Source organism: Zonotrichia leucophrys, chromosome 9 (genome assembly GCF_028769735.1).
Source record: "Zonotrichia leucophrys gambelii isolate GWCS_2022_RI chromosome 9, RI_Zleu_2.0, whole genome shotgun sequence".
Classification (NCBI taxonomy): domain Eukaryota; kingdom Metazoa; phylum Chordata; class Aves; order Passeriformes; family Passerellidae; genus Zonotrichia; species Zonotrichia leucophrys.
This window is the reverse complement of record NC_088179.1, coordinates 4,378,257-4,393,836: the sequence shown is the minus strand read 5'-3', so window position 1 is coordinate 4,393,836 and position 15,580 is coordinate 4,378,257. Positions and strand designations below refer to the sequence as shown.

General features: G+C 54.7%; 1 protein-coding gene across 1 annotated transcript; it reads right to left on the bottom strand.

The window, feature by feature from the left end:
* Nucleotides 1–501: 501 nt before the first annotated feature.
* On the bottom strand, nt 502–14,288 carry TSPEAR (thrombospondin type laminin G domain and EAR repeats). Its single transcript, XM_064721455.1, has 12 exons — nt 14,089–14,288; nt 10,545–10,765; nt 10,233–10,471; nt 9,267–9,357; nt 8,731–8,887; nt 7,933–8,064; nt 5,359–5,591; nt 3,890–4,076; nt 1,873–2,102; nt 1,606–1,793; nt 985–1,086; nt 502–804 (listed from the first exon to the last, which is right to left on the bottom strand). Exons 1-12 carry the CDS (start codon nt 14,204–14,206, stop codon nt 651–653), a joined length of 2,052 nt encoding a protein of 683 aa, XP_064577525.1. The 5' UTR covers nt 14,207–14,288; the 3' UTR covers nt 502–650.
* Between the last annotated feature and the right edge of the window lie 1,292 nt (nt 14,289–15,580).

The following is a 15,580-nucleotide window of genomic DNA, read 5'->3' as shown; positions in this document are numbered from 1 at the left end:
CAGGTTTGGGTTTTCCCCACTCCCGTGGCAGCTGGGTGGGTCCAAACGCGAAGCAGGTTTGCTCAGGGGTCCCTAACCCCAGCCATGGAGCAGTGCTGGCCCTGGAGCACACCAACAGCTCTGAACTTGTTGAAGGAGAACCAACCCAGAGAGGGAGATGGGCAGCACTGTGGCAGTGGCACGAAGGTGACATGAAAATGGCTGCAATGCCAAACCAGCTGTGCTCAGGAACATCACAGCCCAGGCAGGCAGAGCCAAGCCTGGACACGCTTTCCCCCACAATTTCTCACGTGTTTACTCCCCTGTGCTATGCACCCAACCCAGCAGCTCCTGCCCTGCTCTGCCTCTTCCTTCCCTGCCTTTGTGCAGGCTCTGGGTCCCTCCTGGGCACAGGAAATTGCCTGGAACCACGGTCCTGCTAAGCCAGGGATGCACCCAGGCTCCACAGCCTTGGCTAGGACATGGTGGTAGCAGAGCTTTCCCAGGAGAAACAGCCCCTGGACAAGGCTGCAGGGAGCCTGGAGCTCTCCCCTCCTCCTCCTCTTCCTCCCTTCCTGCAGCAGCCCCTGCCCGGCTGATGCTCTGATGCTGCAGCCATTCCCGGGCTCTGTGTCCCTCTCCCCCGATGGGCTGGGCGTGTCTCGGCTGCCTCAGGTGGTTTTCAGCCTGAGCACCTTGGAGAGCGGCTCCCTGGCGCTGGAGTAGAGCAGGAAGGAGCCCTCGGCGGTGTGGAACGCCTCCCAGTCCCTGCAGCCCACCGTGGGCAGCTGGTGCGCTGCCACGAAGCCTTCGTAGCCCTGCCACCTGCACAGGGAGGGCAGGGGGCCATGGGGATGCCACGTCCCTGCTGTGGTTCAGGGTGGGATGTCCCATCCCTGCCTGGAAACAGGGAATAATCCTGCCCACCCCTCCCAGGGAGGTGCAGCAGGGTGTGCGGGGGGTTGTTCCTGCTGGCAGCAGCCCCCAGCCCGCCCTGTGCAGTACCTGTAGATGATGCTGTTGACAGAGAAGGTGAAGCCATCGAAGGAGTTGGCCACCACCAGGAAAGAGTCGTCTCCCACCGAGAAGAACTCCCAGTCCAGGGCACTGGGGAGGGAGTGAGCAGAGGGACAGGTGTGATGATCCCCATGTGGCCACCCCACCGCAGTCTCTGACACACTGAGGACACACAGAAAACCCTGCTCTTCCCAAAAAAAATCCACCCTCATTCCCAAAGCTACACCCTTCTCCCAGCTCCCACTGGGATTTGGTGCCAAGGAGCCATCACCCATCACCCTCCCCACCCGTGCCAGGCCCTGGGAGTGTGAAGCCTGCAGGAACCCTCCAGGAGACAGGCAAGTGTAGTTTGAAACTGAAAGACAAGAGGCCCTGGCACAGGGTGCCCAGAGCAGCTGTGGCTGCCCCTGGATCCCTGGCAGTGTCCAAGGCCAGGCTGGACAGCGCTTGGAGCAACCTGGGATGGTGGAAGGTGTCCCTGCCCATGGTGGGGATGGAATGAGATGGGATTTAAGGTCCCTTCCCACCCAAACCATCCTGGCATTCCGTGATGCCTTTGGGTTGCTCAGGGGAAGGACCAAGGAGCAGCCTGAACCCTTGCCCAGGTACCTGTAGGTGAGAAGGTCCTGGAATTTAACAAACATCTGGGCCGTGACATTCAGCTCATAGATGGAGGAGTTGATGGCATAGAAGTTGGAGGGTGCTGGCATCCCGCTGTCATAGCTGTGGCTGTTGGCCACAGCCAGGAACACTCTGTCCCCAATGTGGAAAACCTCCCAGTCAGCTGCACCAAACGTCTGTGGGGAAGGAGGCCGTGAGGAGCTGGATGTGGCTGCTGCCCTGTCCAAACACAGAGGAGCAGAGGCCAAGCCTTACCAGGATGGACTGGAAGAGCTGGAAGGAGCCCCTGAGCCAGATGTAGATGTGTGAGTAGATCCTGGTGGAGGTGCCATTGAATGTGTTGGCCACAGCCAGGAAGGAATATGGCCCAATGGTGAAGAACTCCCAGTCGTAGGCTCCAGAGGTAGGAATGGTCTGGTTGGTTTCAAACAGCCCTGTCCTGGGGTTCCACCTGTATATCACACTGTCTATGTTGTGGTTGTTCCCTGGGGGAGACAGATGGGCGCCATGAGGGAAAGCAATTCCGGCTTTGTGGAGGAAACAAGACCCCAAAACGGGCTCAGCTCCATGAATATTTGCCAGCAGGTCACGAGGCTGTTTGTAAGTGACCTGCTGCTCTCCAAGAAGTAGCCAAAGAGATTCTAGAGCCTCCATCCCTATCGAGTGTCTCCATCCCATGGAACACACCGACAGCCTGGCCCAAGTGCTGGCAGCAGCAGCAGCTTTGTGGCAGCCCTGGCAGAGGAGGGACAGGCAGGGGCTTTGTCCCCACACAAGCAGCACTCCAGAGGCTCCCTGCCAGCAGCCCAGGGTGGACAAGCTCTGCTCTGTGGCAGGGATGTGTCCCTAAGCCACAGCAATGTCACAGTAGAGACAGCCACCATACACAGAATATCACCACACCATTTCAGAAAGCTTCAGCCCATACAGAGCAACAAGTTACCTCATCAGAAGGCTGCAAGCTCTGCTCTTCTTGTTCTTTAGCCCAGCCTTTTATCCTCTCCTGTTGCTGCCCTGCCCCTGTGTGCCCTCTGTTCCCTTTGGTGGTTGGTCAGTGCCCCTGGGCACTCCCTGGCTCACTGCTGTCAGTGCTGCTCACCTGCTGCTCACAGCTGTGCCCATTGAGGCTCAGCCCCATCCCAATCACCACAAACTGTGTGCCTACATCCCTAATATCCTGACACTGGGGTCTTCTCCCTGCCCTAAAGCTCCATCCAGCTCCTCCAAGGCTGAGGATCTGGCTTCACCTGCAGCACTACCTGGTTACATAGTACTGGGGATACAATTGAAAATAAGCAGAAAGATTCAGCACAGACCCTGTCCCCACTCTTTCTTTGTCCCCTGCAGCCAGGACCCAGAAGGTGACTGTGTCAGCCACTTGCTCAAGAGCTTTTCTCTCCTCCCAAGGCCTTGGGAGTCCTGGGGGACCCCAGGCTGAGTGCTCAGCTCCCCTGCACTCCTGGGCATGCACAGGGAGCCTGCTCTGAGCAGGGCACTGCCAGGCTCCCAGGCTGCTGGGAAGGATGAAAGTTTGACAAGAAAGTCTCACAGATGCTTAGCAGAAAGATTTTTGAAAGTAGAATCTGAAGAAGGAATAGAAATGAAAGCAAGTTTTGATATAGAAGAAAAGAATTGCTGAGCCAGTCTTGCTGGCTAACCAAGGAGGCAAAGGGTGTGTTAGTTAGAAGGGGTTTTATGGCTTAGAGCAAAGGATGAACCCACCTCAAACAAGAAGATGTTTTTACCAAGCAGAAAGAGAGCACAGGCAAACAAGTCAGCAAATGTGGCAAGTAGAAAAAAGGTCTCAGAATTTTCCACTGCAAGAAAACTGGAAAAACAATTTCTAGCTTAAACTGTAATGTACTAACTTTGAGTGACTGGAGAACAGTAACATGAATATGGTAATTACAGGAGTTATGATAGGCTATAGGTAAAAGTTAAGGTATAGATTGGTTCTGCTGTATTGAGATGCTCAGCAAAGAAAAGTATAGAATGCATTGTAACCAAAAGAAAAGTATATAAAGCATTGTAACCTAAACAAAAGGTCTCCAGGCCTGCCTGCAGCTGGAGCTGACAGCTGTGGGCACAGCTCTGTCACCCACGACCCTGGACTGCTGTAAAGTCTTGGATGGAATAAACTGCATTTTGTATACAATAAACTGCATTTTGTATGCAATAAACTGCATTTTGGAGAGCTGCCTGGAGTCCCACATCCCTCATTTCAGCTCTTACAGCAGATACCCCCCTGCAGGGAGCCCTGAGGGCTGGCTACCTTCCCTGTGGTTGACCACAGCCAGGAAAGCCTCTCCCTGGATGACAAAGGCCTCCCAGTCGCGGGCGCTGTGCGTGCTGATCCTCTGGTACGCCAGGAACTTCGCCTTCCTGCGGCTCCACTTGAAAATCACCGAGAACTCCTGGCCCCTCTCGTTCTGCTCAAAATTGGCCACTGCCAGGAAGATCTGGAAAAGGAAAAGCCAGCGTGGCTTGGGTTTCTTCTCCTCTCAAAGCAAGAAAACGCAGGGGGAGGCGGGATGGAGGTGGCTGGTGTGGGATGTGATGGTCCCTGAGCTGTCCTCATGCCACACAAAGTGGGGACAGGGACACAGTGGCCTCTGGGGGTCTTTGTGCATGGCAGGGGCACAACTGGCAGCCAGCAGCTCCTAGACAAGGGGAGGAGAGCTGGGCTGTCTGCACTCACACCCTCCAGCCCCAGGAATGGGGAGCATGGACGTGAAACACACTGGGGAAGGAGGTAGGTTCAGCTGAGAAACCCTCCTGTAAGCAAAGGTGGTTCAGAACAAAAAAAGGCATAACAATCACAATAATGCTAGCAATTCCCTGAGACAAAACATTTCCCAGACCAAGAAACCCCTGTGGAAGTGTAAGAGACAAGAGTGGTGCAGCAGAGGTGGCCAAGTGCAAGGCAGGGAGCACATCCAAGCTCTGCCACGCTGTGCCACCCCAATATCCTTCAGATGGAAGGAGATTATGCAGAGATTATGGCCCAGTTTGGGCCACAAAGAGGCACAGGGACACAGCCCACAGAGAGGAAAGAGTCATTGGGCTGTCTCCTGCCCCCTGGCCTGTACAGGACCAGAGCTTTATTCAGCCACTCCCAAGGACAGGGCTGTGCTGGGCTGTCCCCCTGTCCCCCCACAAAAGGTGAATCCCAGCCCTGCTCTCCCTGCAAGCACCAGTCCAGGGAGCCCCTTTGGGGCATCTCCAGAAACAGCTCCAGTGGGAAGAGAAAACCCCGGGGACAAAGCCAGAATGGGCACAACAGAGGGGGAACAGTCCCAGCTTCCCTGGGAGCCCTGCACAGAGCTGGCTGTCAGCAGATGGCTTTCCTGGGCTCCCCCAAGGTGCTAAACAGCTTTCCAGAGAGAGAAACCAGGCAAATCCTCTGCTCAAGCCCCAAGGCAGATTGCACAGGGGAGAAGAGGTAGCTCTGAATTCCTGGAATGATTTAAAAGCAAGAGAATTTAAAAATGCAGCAGGTTGGACTCAGTGGGTCTCAAGAGGGAAGTGCAGGCCCTGATGGCTCTTCAAGACCATAGGCAGATCTCTGAGATGCAGCTACCTATATTTTCTAAACCTATATTCTCCGAACCATGCCCAAGACTCCAGGCTTCAGAGAACCCAGTGCTGGGCACCTGCAGTTTATACTTTATACCTTCAGTTTATACTTTATACCTTCCGTTTTTATACTGCAACATGGGAGCACCTTGCTGGCAGGCTCACCTTCTTCCCAATGGTGAAATACTTCCAGGACTGTGCCTGGTGTGTGGGGATGTTCTGGTAGTGCACAAACTTGCCGTCAGTCCACCTGTAGATGGCTGATCCCGGGGGTGTCAGCCTGTTGGCCGTGGCTGCAAACAGCCCCAGCCTGGGGATGCTGAACACCTCAACGCCCATGGTCTCCGAGTTGGTCACCAGCTTTTGGTGCTCCTCCACGTAGTCCAGCCTGGGTTGGACTGGCAGCACACAAAAAAAGAGGGATGAGGTTAAAAACAGGTAGGTTTTAGCTGGAGAGGAGCCTTATCATGGATATTTTTGCCCCCCAACAAACAGGAGGAATGGTGAGAAGGAATCCATTGATATCAGAAGGCTAATTAATTACTTTATAATACTGTATTATTCTGTACTATATTACATTACATCTAAACTGCATCTGCCAAGCACTCAACTGCCCAGAATTGCAGCCATGATGTTTTCTGAAAAATCCCTTTGCCAGGATTTTTTCTCCTGAGAAGCTGAGAGGCCTCAGAGGAAAAGAAAAAGCAATAATTATCTGCTGCTGTAGAATGCAACAGGTGCATCTTTGATTGGTCCATGTGGTCGTTTTTAATTAATCACAGTCCAGCTGTCTCAGATGCTCTGGTCAGTCACAAGATTTCATTATCATTCCATTTCCTTTTCCTGTCAAGGCTTTCGATGAAATCCTTTCTTCTATTCTTTTAGTATGGTTTTAATATAATATATATAATAAAATAATAAATCATCCTTCTGAAACATGGAGTCAAGATTATCATCTCTTCCCCCATCCTGGGACCCCTGTGACACCACCACACAGAATCTGGTGACTGTCAGCCCACAGTCCCAACACACACACAAACCTGGATTCAAATGGTCAATGAATCAAAACACACACCAGAATCCAATTAATTACCAATTTCCTTCAGGTAAACAACCTTCCACCATGCATTCCACTTGTGAACAACACAGCAGCAGTAAATGAGATAAGAATTGGGTTTTTTTTTTTTTTCTGAGGTTCAGAGGGTGTGAAACCCAGAAATATTCTTGGGCAGAATTGTGCCTTGCTTTTCTCTGTGAAGAGAAATGTGGTGACCCTGCCTCAGTGGCACCTGCTCCTGTGCAGAGCCATGAAGCTCCTGGTGCCACTGGGGTGAAGGGCCAAACCAAGGGGTGGGAAGAGGCTGACTGCAGCACATCCAGCCCCATTCTCCAGCAGAGAGCAGAGCTGTGTCCCTGGGAGCAGGGAAGGACCCCATGGCACAGATTTGGATCACTTTGGTACATTCATCCTCAAGAGAGCAAGGAGGAGATGACAGCAGGAGAGGTTAGGGAAGGCTAAGACAGAATTAATGCCAGAAATTGGAGCAGAAACCTCCAGAGTGGCCCTGATAGCAGGCAGATGGGCACTGGAGGGGGCAGTGTTGGTGGCACAGGTCAGTAAGACCCCAGCATGAGCTCTCCTTGGGGAAACAAGGACACCATGCCAATCCTGATGGATTCCAGAGATAGAGAAGGATAGGGGGTCCAGTCATTGCTGTGGGGAACAATGGCTCATCCAAACCCAGAAAAATGCTGGGAGAGGAGGGAAAGGAAGGACAGCTCAGTTAGGGATTATCCCATCCTCCATGGGCTCTCCAGGGATCCTGGGAAGCCAGCCTGGAGTGAGTGAGAGTGCCAGTGGATGAAATCCACATCATTATTGAAGAACACCCATCCAACCCAGGCTCTGGTTGCCTTTGCCACCTTGGTCCTCCCACTGATTTCCTACCAGAGCCCAGATGACATTGAGACTGTGTCTGCCACCCTCCCAATCACCCCCGGTATTTCTTTCAGCCTTTGGGTCTCTTTGTTTCCTTTTATCCACCCCACAAATGCTTCTGCATTGGCACAGCACCCCAACACCCTGAGCATGGCTCTCTGCGGGGTGAGCTGTCCTACCCAGACAGGTCAGGAGCTCATCCTGCCCAGAAAACTCCCAGGAGGGACAGATAACGTGGAGAATCACAGAGGCACTTGAATCCAGAGGTGCACTGGAAGCATCATGGGCACTGAGAGCAAAGCAGAGCACAGACAGGGGCACCCCCCAGCCCCTCACTGCTGCTGATCCCCATCCCAAAGGAGTCTGGGGGGCAAACTGTGGTTTTCACATGCCCTCTAAACCGAGAGAAGCTGTGAGATAAGAAAGGAAGAAAGAAAACACAATTCTTATCACTTGCTGTGCCTGTGTTGTGCTATAATAGAATGCAATATGGAAATTGTTTACTCAGAGTGAGGATGTTTTGTTCTCTTGGCCTATCAGGGCCGGTTGTGTGTGTGAGACTGTCATGGGAGAATCAGAGATGAGTGCAGTGTGAGCAGTGGTGAACAAGAGGAGTGCATGGCAGATTCACTTTAGATGAAATACATATAGTATAGTATAATAAAGTAATTCTTTAGCCTGGAGTCAGACGCACGATTCTCTCTCCCCTTTGTCAAGGTCACCTTTGATTTACAACAGCAAAGCTCAGCTCCTGCTCTGCTGCAAAGCTCTCCTTCCCTCCCCAGAGCCTCCCAGGGTACCTTCCAGCATGGAGAGCCAGGTGCTGCCGTTGCACAGGTAGAGCCCACGCCGGGAGGCATTGAACCAGAACTGAGCCTTCTCCTGCTTGGAGCAGCGGGGCCGGGCCCCCAGGGTCACCTTCATGTCAGTCTCTGGGCACAGAGAGTGTCGTCATTATATTGCAAGAGTTCTAGTGTCATTACATTACAACGGTTCCGTATTGCCAGAGTTTTGTACCCCCTTGATGTTTCTTGTAGGCAGCTCCTCTGGGCACTGACTGTTCCTTGTCCTCACAGCAGCCATCTGACTCCAGTCCCCTCAACCAACCAATCCACTCTTTTAGAACACTGTTCTTATTGGCTACAGCTGTGGCCTGTTAACATCAGGCCTGCTCCTAATCTTTAGTAATTGGTTCAGCTGCACTCTTTAGGGGGTAAGATTACATTCTATACCACCTTTATTTGCTTATGTTCTATCCCCCTACAGGAGAGGAGCCAGGCAGGAGCCTCTCAGTGCACACAGAGGCAGGAGGGGCAAACATCCTGCTCTCATCCCAATGATGGGCATCAGGCAGTGGGGAAAATGGAATCCCAGCACAGATCTGGGAAGCCACAGACTGGGGCAATCTGTGTGGGGTCACTGAAGTGAGCCCAGGGAGCCAGGCAGGGCCACCCTGTGTGTTCAGGGAGATTTTGGACAGGGATCCCAACACACACGCACTGAGAGTGCTGGGGACAGGAACACCCTCCTCCCCTCTGCTCCTGCTTCATTCCCAGCCCCTTCCTCCCTCTGCGGAGAGCCTGCCTTGGGGCACTGACCGTAGGGGTATTTGAGCACCTCGTTGCTCACTGCCTTCGCAGGGACATCCTGGAGGACACTGGGCACAGAGAGCGTTGCCACTTTGAAGTTCAGGCCGTGGCACATCCGGGGGGTGGCATCAGCTCCTGGCAGCAGCACAAGCTGCCTCAGCAAGCCCTGGGAAAAGCGGGGGCACAGGGATGGAGACCGAGTCCCACAGATCACAGAATGGGAGCTGCAGGTAATCCATGCCTTGGATTTCCTGCCTGACTTCTGCTTGTTGCCCTCCCTCCTGGCATGCAGAAGCGCCCATGGGATTTGTGCACATCTGTCAGATCCCAGATGCACAGCTGGAGCAATCTAACAGCTGGAGTAAGGGGAGCGCTGCCACGGGGCTTGGAGCAGCTGCCTTGCTGCCTCCACATGGCAGGGACACACAGGAGGGACTCTGCCTCCTGTGCCGTGGCCCAAGCCCTGCCAGCATAGGGGACTGACTGTGGGTCACCCCAGAGCCAGCCCTGGGCACCCAGGGGCAGCCCAGAGCAGGGGCACCTACCGTGAACACGCCTTTCCTCCTCCTCCTGTTGCCCAGGTAGAAGCTGGCTCTCCTCACCGACAGCGAGGCTGGAAATGGGGTCTCCACCACCCTGGGGATGGGCAGAGGAGAGGTTTCACAAAAAAGGGCAGTTTCAAAGCAGTGGCCAGAGGAGGTGTGGGTTAAAAGGGAAAATAATCTAGGTCTCAGTTCTTAATTGGGCACTTTAGCATTAGAAGACCTTGTAACAAGAGACTGTTGGCCATTTTGTGCCTTCTACTGAACTCACAGTAGTGACACTGTTTTACTGACAAGAAATAATAAATAATAATAATAAACCTGAGTCTCAAGATTAATTACTGTCTCAAGTCTTCAATCCAGACCCAGAAAAACCCACAACTGGGACCCCCACAGTGGGAGAACATCACCCTGCCCGCCCTGACGAGCCTCCCAGCGCTGCCCCCAACCTACACATCCTTGGGGTTCTTAATTGGATAGTTGAGTTCTTAATTGGATAGTTTAGCCTTAAAAGACCTTGTAACAAGAGGCTGTTGGCCATTTTGTGCCTTCTAATGAAAAGCTGCCCAACTCATAGTAGTGAGACTTTTTTACTGATAATAAATAATAAATAATAATAATAATAATAATAATAATAATAATAATAATAAACCTGAGTCTGAACATGAATTACTGGACACAATCTACACATCCTTGGGGTTCTTAGTAGTTTGGTTCTTAATGGGACAGTTTAGTTCTTAATTGGATAGTTTAGTCTTAAAAGACCTTGTACCAAGAGATTGCTGGTCATTTTGTGCCTTCTATGAAAAGCTGCCCAACTCACAGTAGTGAGACTGTTTTACTGATCAGAAATAATAAACACTTGAGTCCGAAGATGAGCTACTGTCTCAAGTCTTCAATCCAGACCCAGAAAAACCCACAACTGGTGGAAGAAGATCACCCTGCCCGCCCTGCCGAGCCCCAACCTACACATCCTTGGGCACGCTGCAATCCACCGTCAAGGAGAAGGACTGTCCGGACACGGCCAGGACGAGCGTGTGCCAGCGGCTGTCGGAGAGGGACACGTTGGGGAAGGTGACGCGGCTCTGCCATCCTCCGGCGCGCTCCTGGCTCCAGAACATGAAGTGCAGCTTGTCGGGGGCGTAGCGCATCCCCACCAGCACGCCGGGGCTCTCCTCCACCATCAGCGTGAAGATGTACTCGTTCCTCTGCAGAAGGGCACGGGCTGGCACCTGCGGGGCCGCGCCGAGCCGAGCCGTGCCCAGCCGTGCCCGCGCTCACCTTGGCGGGGCGGCGCAGCGCCCGAAGGGTGACGATGATGGAGAACTCCTCGGGGAAGCGGTCGCAGTGGATGAAGAGCCGCGAGGCGGGGAAGGCCAGGGCGCGGGGCCGCGACGCCGAGAGCTGCAATCCCCGCAGCCCCTGCACCTGCAGCACCCGCATGCCCCGGGCCAGCGCCCCGGGCGGCACCGCCTCCGACAGCACGTCCAGCGGGCGCAGGTCTGTGCCGAGAGACAGCCCAGGGCGTTATCCCCAGCGGGGATGTGTGGGGATTTATAAAATTAGAGGGTTTTGGGAAAGCTGCAAAAGGCAGGCTTTAGGTAGCGGCAGAACTGTGAGTAGAGCTAAAGCAACAGCCATGAGATAGGTCAGCAGGAAAATTATTTAAACTGTAGAAAAAGCAAGTAGAATAATGGCTTGTGTATTAATGCTTGTCTCAGTAGCTTTCTAAGCTGCAGAAAGTTTATCTAGCAAGATATTAAGAAGGTTAAAGCTTAATAATGGAGCTCTGTGTGTTGTGTTTTAAGGCTTACAAGCAGGTATTGTATTGGAAATAAGCAAGCACTGTTTAACCAAAGGTACGTGTGCTTATGGTGATTGGATAGAACTGCTGTCAATGTGCTTTTGCTTTGTGTGATTAGTTAAGAAGCTTATAAAGTAAGTTGTAACATTAAGTTTTTTGGCCTGCTGCCTAGATTGTGAGCTGCTAGCACCTTCCCATTATCATAATCATATAATGAGACTGATGCTGAAAAATAAACAGCTCGAAGCACTTTCCACAGCAGCCCCGTCTCGTTCGTGTCTGTAAATAGCCCCCCTTACTGGTGTCAGGATGGGGTACCCGGTGCTGGCAGAGCAGCAGGATGGGCTGGCGTGCTGCAGGAGCATGCCAGTCCTTCCCTGGGGTCTGCCCCGAGCCCCTCTCCAGGGCCGAGCAGAGATTTGCCCTGCAGACACAAGGCTGGCATCTCCATCGCCACAGCAGGAACAGCGAGAGGGCAGAACCGTCTCACTTTAGGCAGCTCTGGGTGCTGACACTGGGGCTGGGACTAGCCAGCCAGGCACCCCCTCGGGATCCCCCGGCCCCAGCAGGCAGGGATGCAGTCTGATCCCCTTGGGATCACTTATGAAGGTCATGGGGGGAATTGTTCTCAGGGTGACATCCCCAGATCACAGTTCCCCAAACCACAGTTTGGGTTCAACAATTGGAACACCTTCCCCAGCACAGTGGGATGAGGTGGACATCAGCCCTATGGGATCAGTTATGAAGGGCATGGGGGGAATTGTTCTCAGGGTGACATCCCAGATCGCAGTTCCCCAAACCAACTTTGGGTTCAACAACTGGAACACCCCAACATGGTGGGATGAGGTGGACATCAGCCCTTTGGGAATGGTTATGAAGGGCATGGGGGGGAATTGTTCTCAGGGTGACATCCCCAGATGGCAGTTCCCTAAACCACACATTGGGTTCAACAAGTGGAACACCTTCCCTGGCATGGTGGGGTGAGGCCTCCATGCTCAGCTGCTTCCAAGGCTGCCACAGCCTGGCTCTCAGGGCAGTGGGGACAGCTCCACCCCTCCGGTGCCGTTCGGGCTCTCCCAGCCCAGCCCTCATTGCACACACGCACTCTCCCAGCAGGCACCAAAACCACTCATTATAAATAATTACCCTCTCCCCAGAGAAGGCAACGCCGTGCCCAGCCCCAGGGCATCGCCCCAGTGAGAGCACACAGCACAGCAGCACCAGAAAGTGCCACCCCATGGAGCAATGCCAGCTCCAACGTCGCGGCACAGGCAGGGCTGGAGCAGCTCTGGGGGTTTCTCCTGGCCTGGGACCCTCCTGGTTTTATTTCTGAATGGTTTTCTGGCAGAGCAGGGAGATGGTGCCCGAGAGATGAAGCAGCTCTTGGCTGCACAAACCATCCCCGATTCGGTCCCACCCCGCTGAGACCTGGCTTTTAGCTCCAATTTGTACTAATAAATCCGGGCTGCTGGGGCACAGCAGGAGGGCTGGGAAGGAGGGAGCTGCGAGCAAGGCTGGGCTGTGTGTGTGAATCCAAACCAGCTGCAGAAGGGAAGCGCTTCCTCCAACACCAGCCCCGTTCCAGGTGGGCAGAGCCAGGAGGAATCTGCTCGTCTGGCTCCATCCAGAGCAGAGCAGGGACATGGGTGAGGTCCTCCCCACACTGGCAGCTCTGTGTGCCCCTGCCTGCCCCACTGCTGGGTGAAGCAAAGTCCTGGTGGGAGGGGGGGTTTGACTGGAACAGCTTATTTCAGAAATGCATCACTCAGGCAACAGCCAGTTCCTGTTTTCTCCAGCAAATGTACAAGCTGAACTCAGGCTTGGATTTGCAGAGGGGTTTAGGAGCCCCCAATTGCCCCTGAGAGGCTGAGGATGAGCTGGGGGAGAGCTCAGCTGGGGCTGGAGGTTGTGGGCCAGGAAGGGACCAAGCCCAAATCCCTAAATCCAAAGGGCTGCCCCCCACATCCATCACTGCTAGGGCTGGCAGGGCAGCTGGGGCCCTCCAGCCCAGCTTGGGCAGCACAGGTGGTTCAGGGGCCTCGTGCTGGGGTCCCCAGGATGATGCTGGGGCCTCAGCACCCCCAAGATCCCCCAGCCAAGGCAGCCTGGGGACAGCAGGGACATTCCCAGAGAGACTGGAACCCCTCAGGGAGGAGGCAGAAACTCTCCAATCTCTCCCTGGTTTTCTTCTCACATCACCTGGGCTGGAACAAAAAGCAAATACAATTGCCATCAAACTGGGACAAGCCCTAAGCAGCCCCAAAAGCTGAGCTCAGTGAGCTCTGCCCACCCAGCACAGGCAATGGCAGAGCCGGGGCACTGGGACCCTCCTGGGCTCGGGAATGGCACCGGGGACAGCAGGACAGGAGGATGGGGATTGTGCCTGTCAGAGCACAGAAAATCCGGGCAGGAGGGACTTTCCAGGGACTTCATGGCTTTTTCCAGTCCTTCCCCTCCTCTCTGCCTCCACTCCAGCAGAACCTGGGACAACGCCTGTGCAGCAGGGACGGGCACAGCTCTCCCACAGCTCCCACAGGGCTGGATGCTCCCCTGGTGGTCCTGTGGGGGCTGCAGGCACGGCAGTGACCCCACAGCCTGCCACCATCCATGGTGCTGCCATGCATCCCTGAGGCACCTCGGGCACTCGGGGTATTGAGCAGGCACTGAGCACCGAAACAGCGGGGCTGGGATGCCAGGAGAGGCTGACCCAGAACAGAGCTCCCCTCCTGGGCTTTGCTCCCCAAATCATAGCTCACTTTCTGGGCTTTTCTCCCCAAATCAGAGCTCACCTCCTGTCATTTTCCCCCCAAATCATAGCTCACCTCCTGGGCTTTTCTCCCCAAATCATAGCTCACCTTCTGGGCTTTTCTCCCCAGATCAGAGCTCACCTCCTGTCATTTTCCCCCCAGATCAGAGCACACCTCCTGGGCTCTGTCCCGGAAGCGTGGGGAGCATCCCAGCCCGGTCCCGGCAGGTGAGCCCACCTGTCCCCGGTGCAGCACCCCCGGCCCCGGCTCCTACCTGTGCAGTGCTGCCAGGTCCTGCCCGCCCGGGTGAAGCCCCCGCCGCTGGCCCAGCGCAGCAGAACCACCCAGAGCAGCAGCGGCGCCGCCATCGGGGCCTGCCCGGGGGTGTCCATGCACCGGGACCTGTCCTGGCACCCCCGTGTCGCCCCGGTGTCACCGCCGGTGTCACCTGCAGCCCCGCTCGGTGCCCGAGCCCGGCCCGGGCATCGCCCCCGGGGCACGGCCGGCCCGGCACTGCCGGCTGCAGCCTGCACACAGACATTTAAATGAGAGGTCGGCGGTGGGAGAGGAGGAGTCCCGGCTCCTCCGAGAGCTTTTATCTTTTGCCCAACCCTCTGGAAGGCGGCTTTGGGGAGGGATTTTTTAATCTTTTTTTTTCTTTTTTTTTTTTTGCTTTCTTTCTTCGCTTCCTTTCATTTTTGGTGATTCATTTTTCTGGGCTCACATGGGATTAGGTGAGAGATTCACCCCTGCCTGGGGAGAGCCAGGTGGGAACCCTCCTGCCCCTAAATGCATTGGTTCTCAGCTTGTATTGGATGAGAGACCAATGGCCAGATCCCAAAAACTGTGTATTTTTCCCTCAGAATTGTCCCAGGCAGGTGATGCACACCCCATGCCCCAGGCAAGGCTCCATCCCCTGCCACCAAAGTGCCACCAGCTCAGGAACCCTGCAGGTTCTGCTGCTGCAAGGGAAGCACCAGCAGTGGGAAAGCTCCCTGCTCGCAGTGAGCGCTCTGCTGGGCTCCACCAGCCACAGAACCAGTCTCTTCCCTTCCCCAAACAATTGAAACAGGCTCCCACCCCCCTCCATCCCCACAGCCTCCCTGCAAGGCGGGCGCCGGAATGGAAAGCGGATTTTTGGCGAGGAGCAAACGCGAAAAACTGTGTGGCAAACTGGGGGTTTTGTCAGCGAGGAGGAGCCAGAGCTGGACCCACAGCCGTGTTTGCTGTCAGTCTGTCCCAGAGTGCTGGGAGTGAGAGTGCAGCCCAAGGAGTGCAGCACCATGCCCACACCTTGGTCCCAACAGGAGCTGTGCTGAGCCCCACGAGGGGCAAGACAGCAGAACATTGGTGCCTCTGTCTCAGAGCTGGAGATGGCTGTGTGTCTGTCCAACAGCCCCAGCAGGGCTGCATGGAGCCCCCCATCCCAACAGTCTCCCTTAGGGATCCTCCAAATTTGGGTTCTACCAGGATTGTACTTAAACAGAACTTGACCTCTCTGCAAGAGACGAAACACTGCTGTCTCCTCATCCTCATCCTCATGCTAGGGATGTGTCCAGTGGCACAGCCATAACCAAACCTGGGGGTCCTGAATGGCACCTGGGGCCCTGAATGGCAGCTGCAGGAGGTGAACACAAGGCATGCAGGAGGACAAACCACCCCATCTCCCCTGACAGGCACAGTCCCTCCTGATACTCCTCACAGCCCTGAGGGCGCCCACCAGGGCTGGGACTGGGAGCAGTCACCCCAATGGAGCCCCAGGCCAT

Bases quoted from the DNA above. Each gene is read 5' to 3' on its own strand.
- TSPEAR (XM_064721455.1), bottom strand. From the start codon at position 14,206: ATGGACACCCCCGGGCAGGCCCCGATGGCGGCGCCGCTGCTGCTCTGG. The intron at 5,592-7,932 runs GTACCCTGGGAG...GTGTGCTGCCAG, and splicing joins CTGGCTCTCCATGCTGGAAG to TCCAACCCAGGCTGGACTAC. The intron at 1,794-1,872 runs GTAAGGCTTGGC...CCTTCCCCACAG, and splicing joins AGCTCTTCCAGTCCATCCTG to ACGTTTGGTGCAGCTGACTG.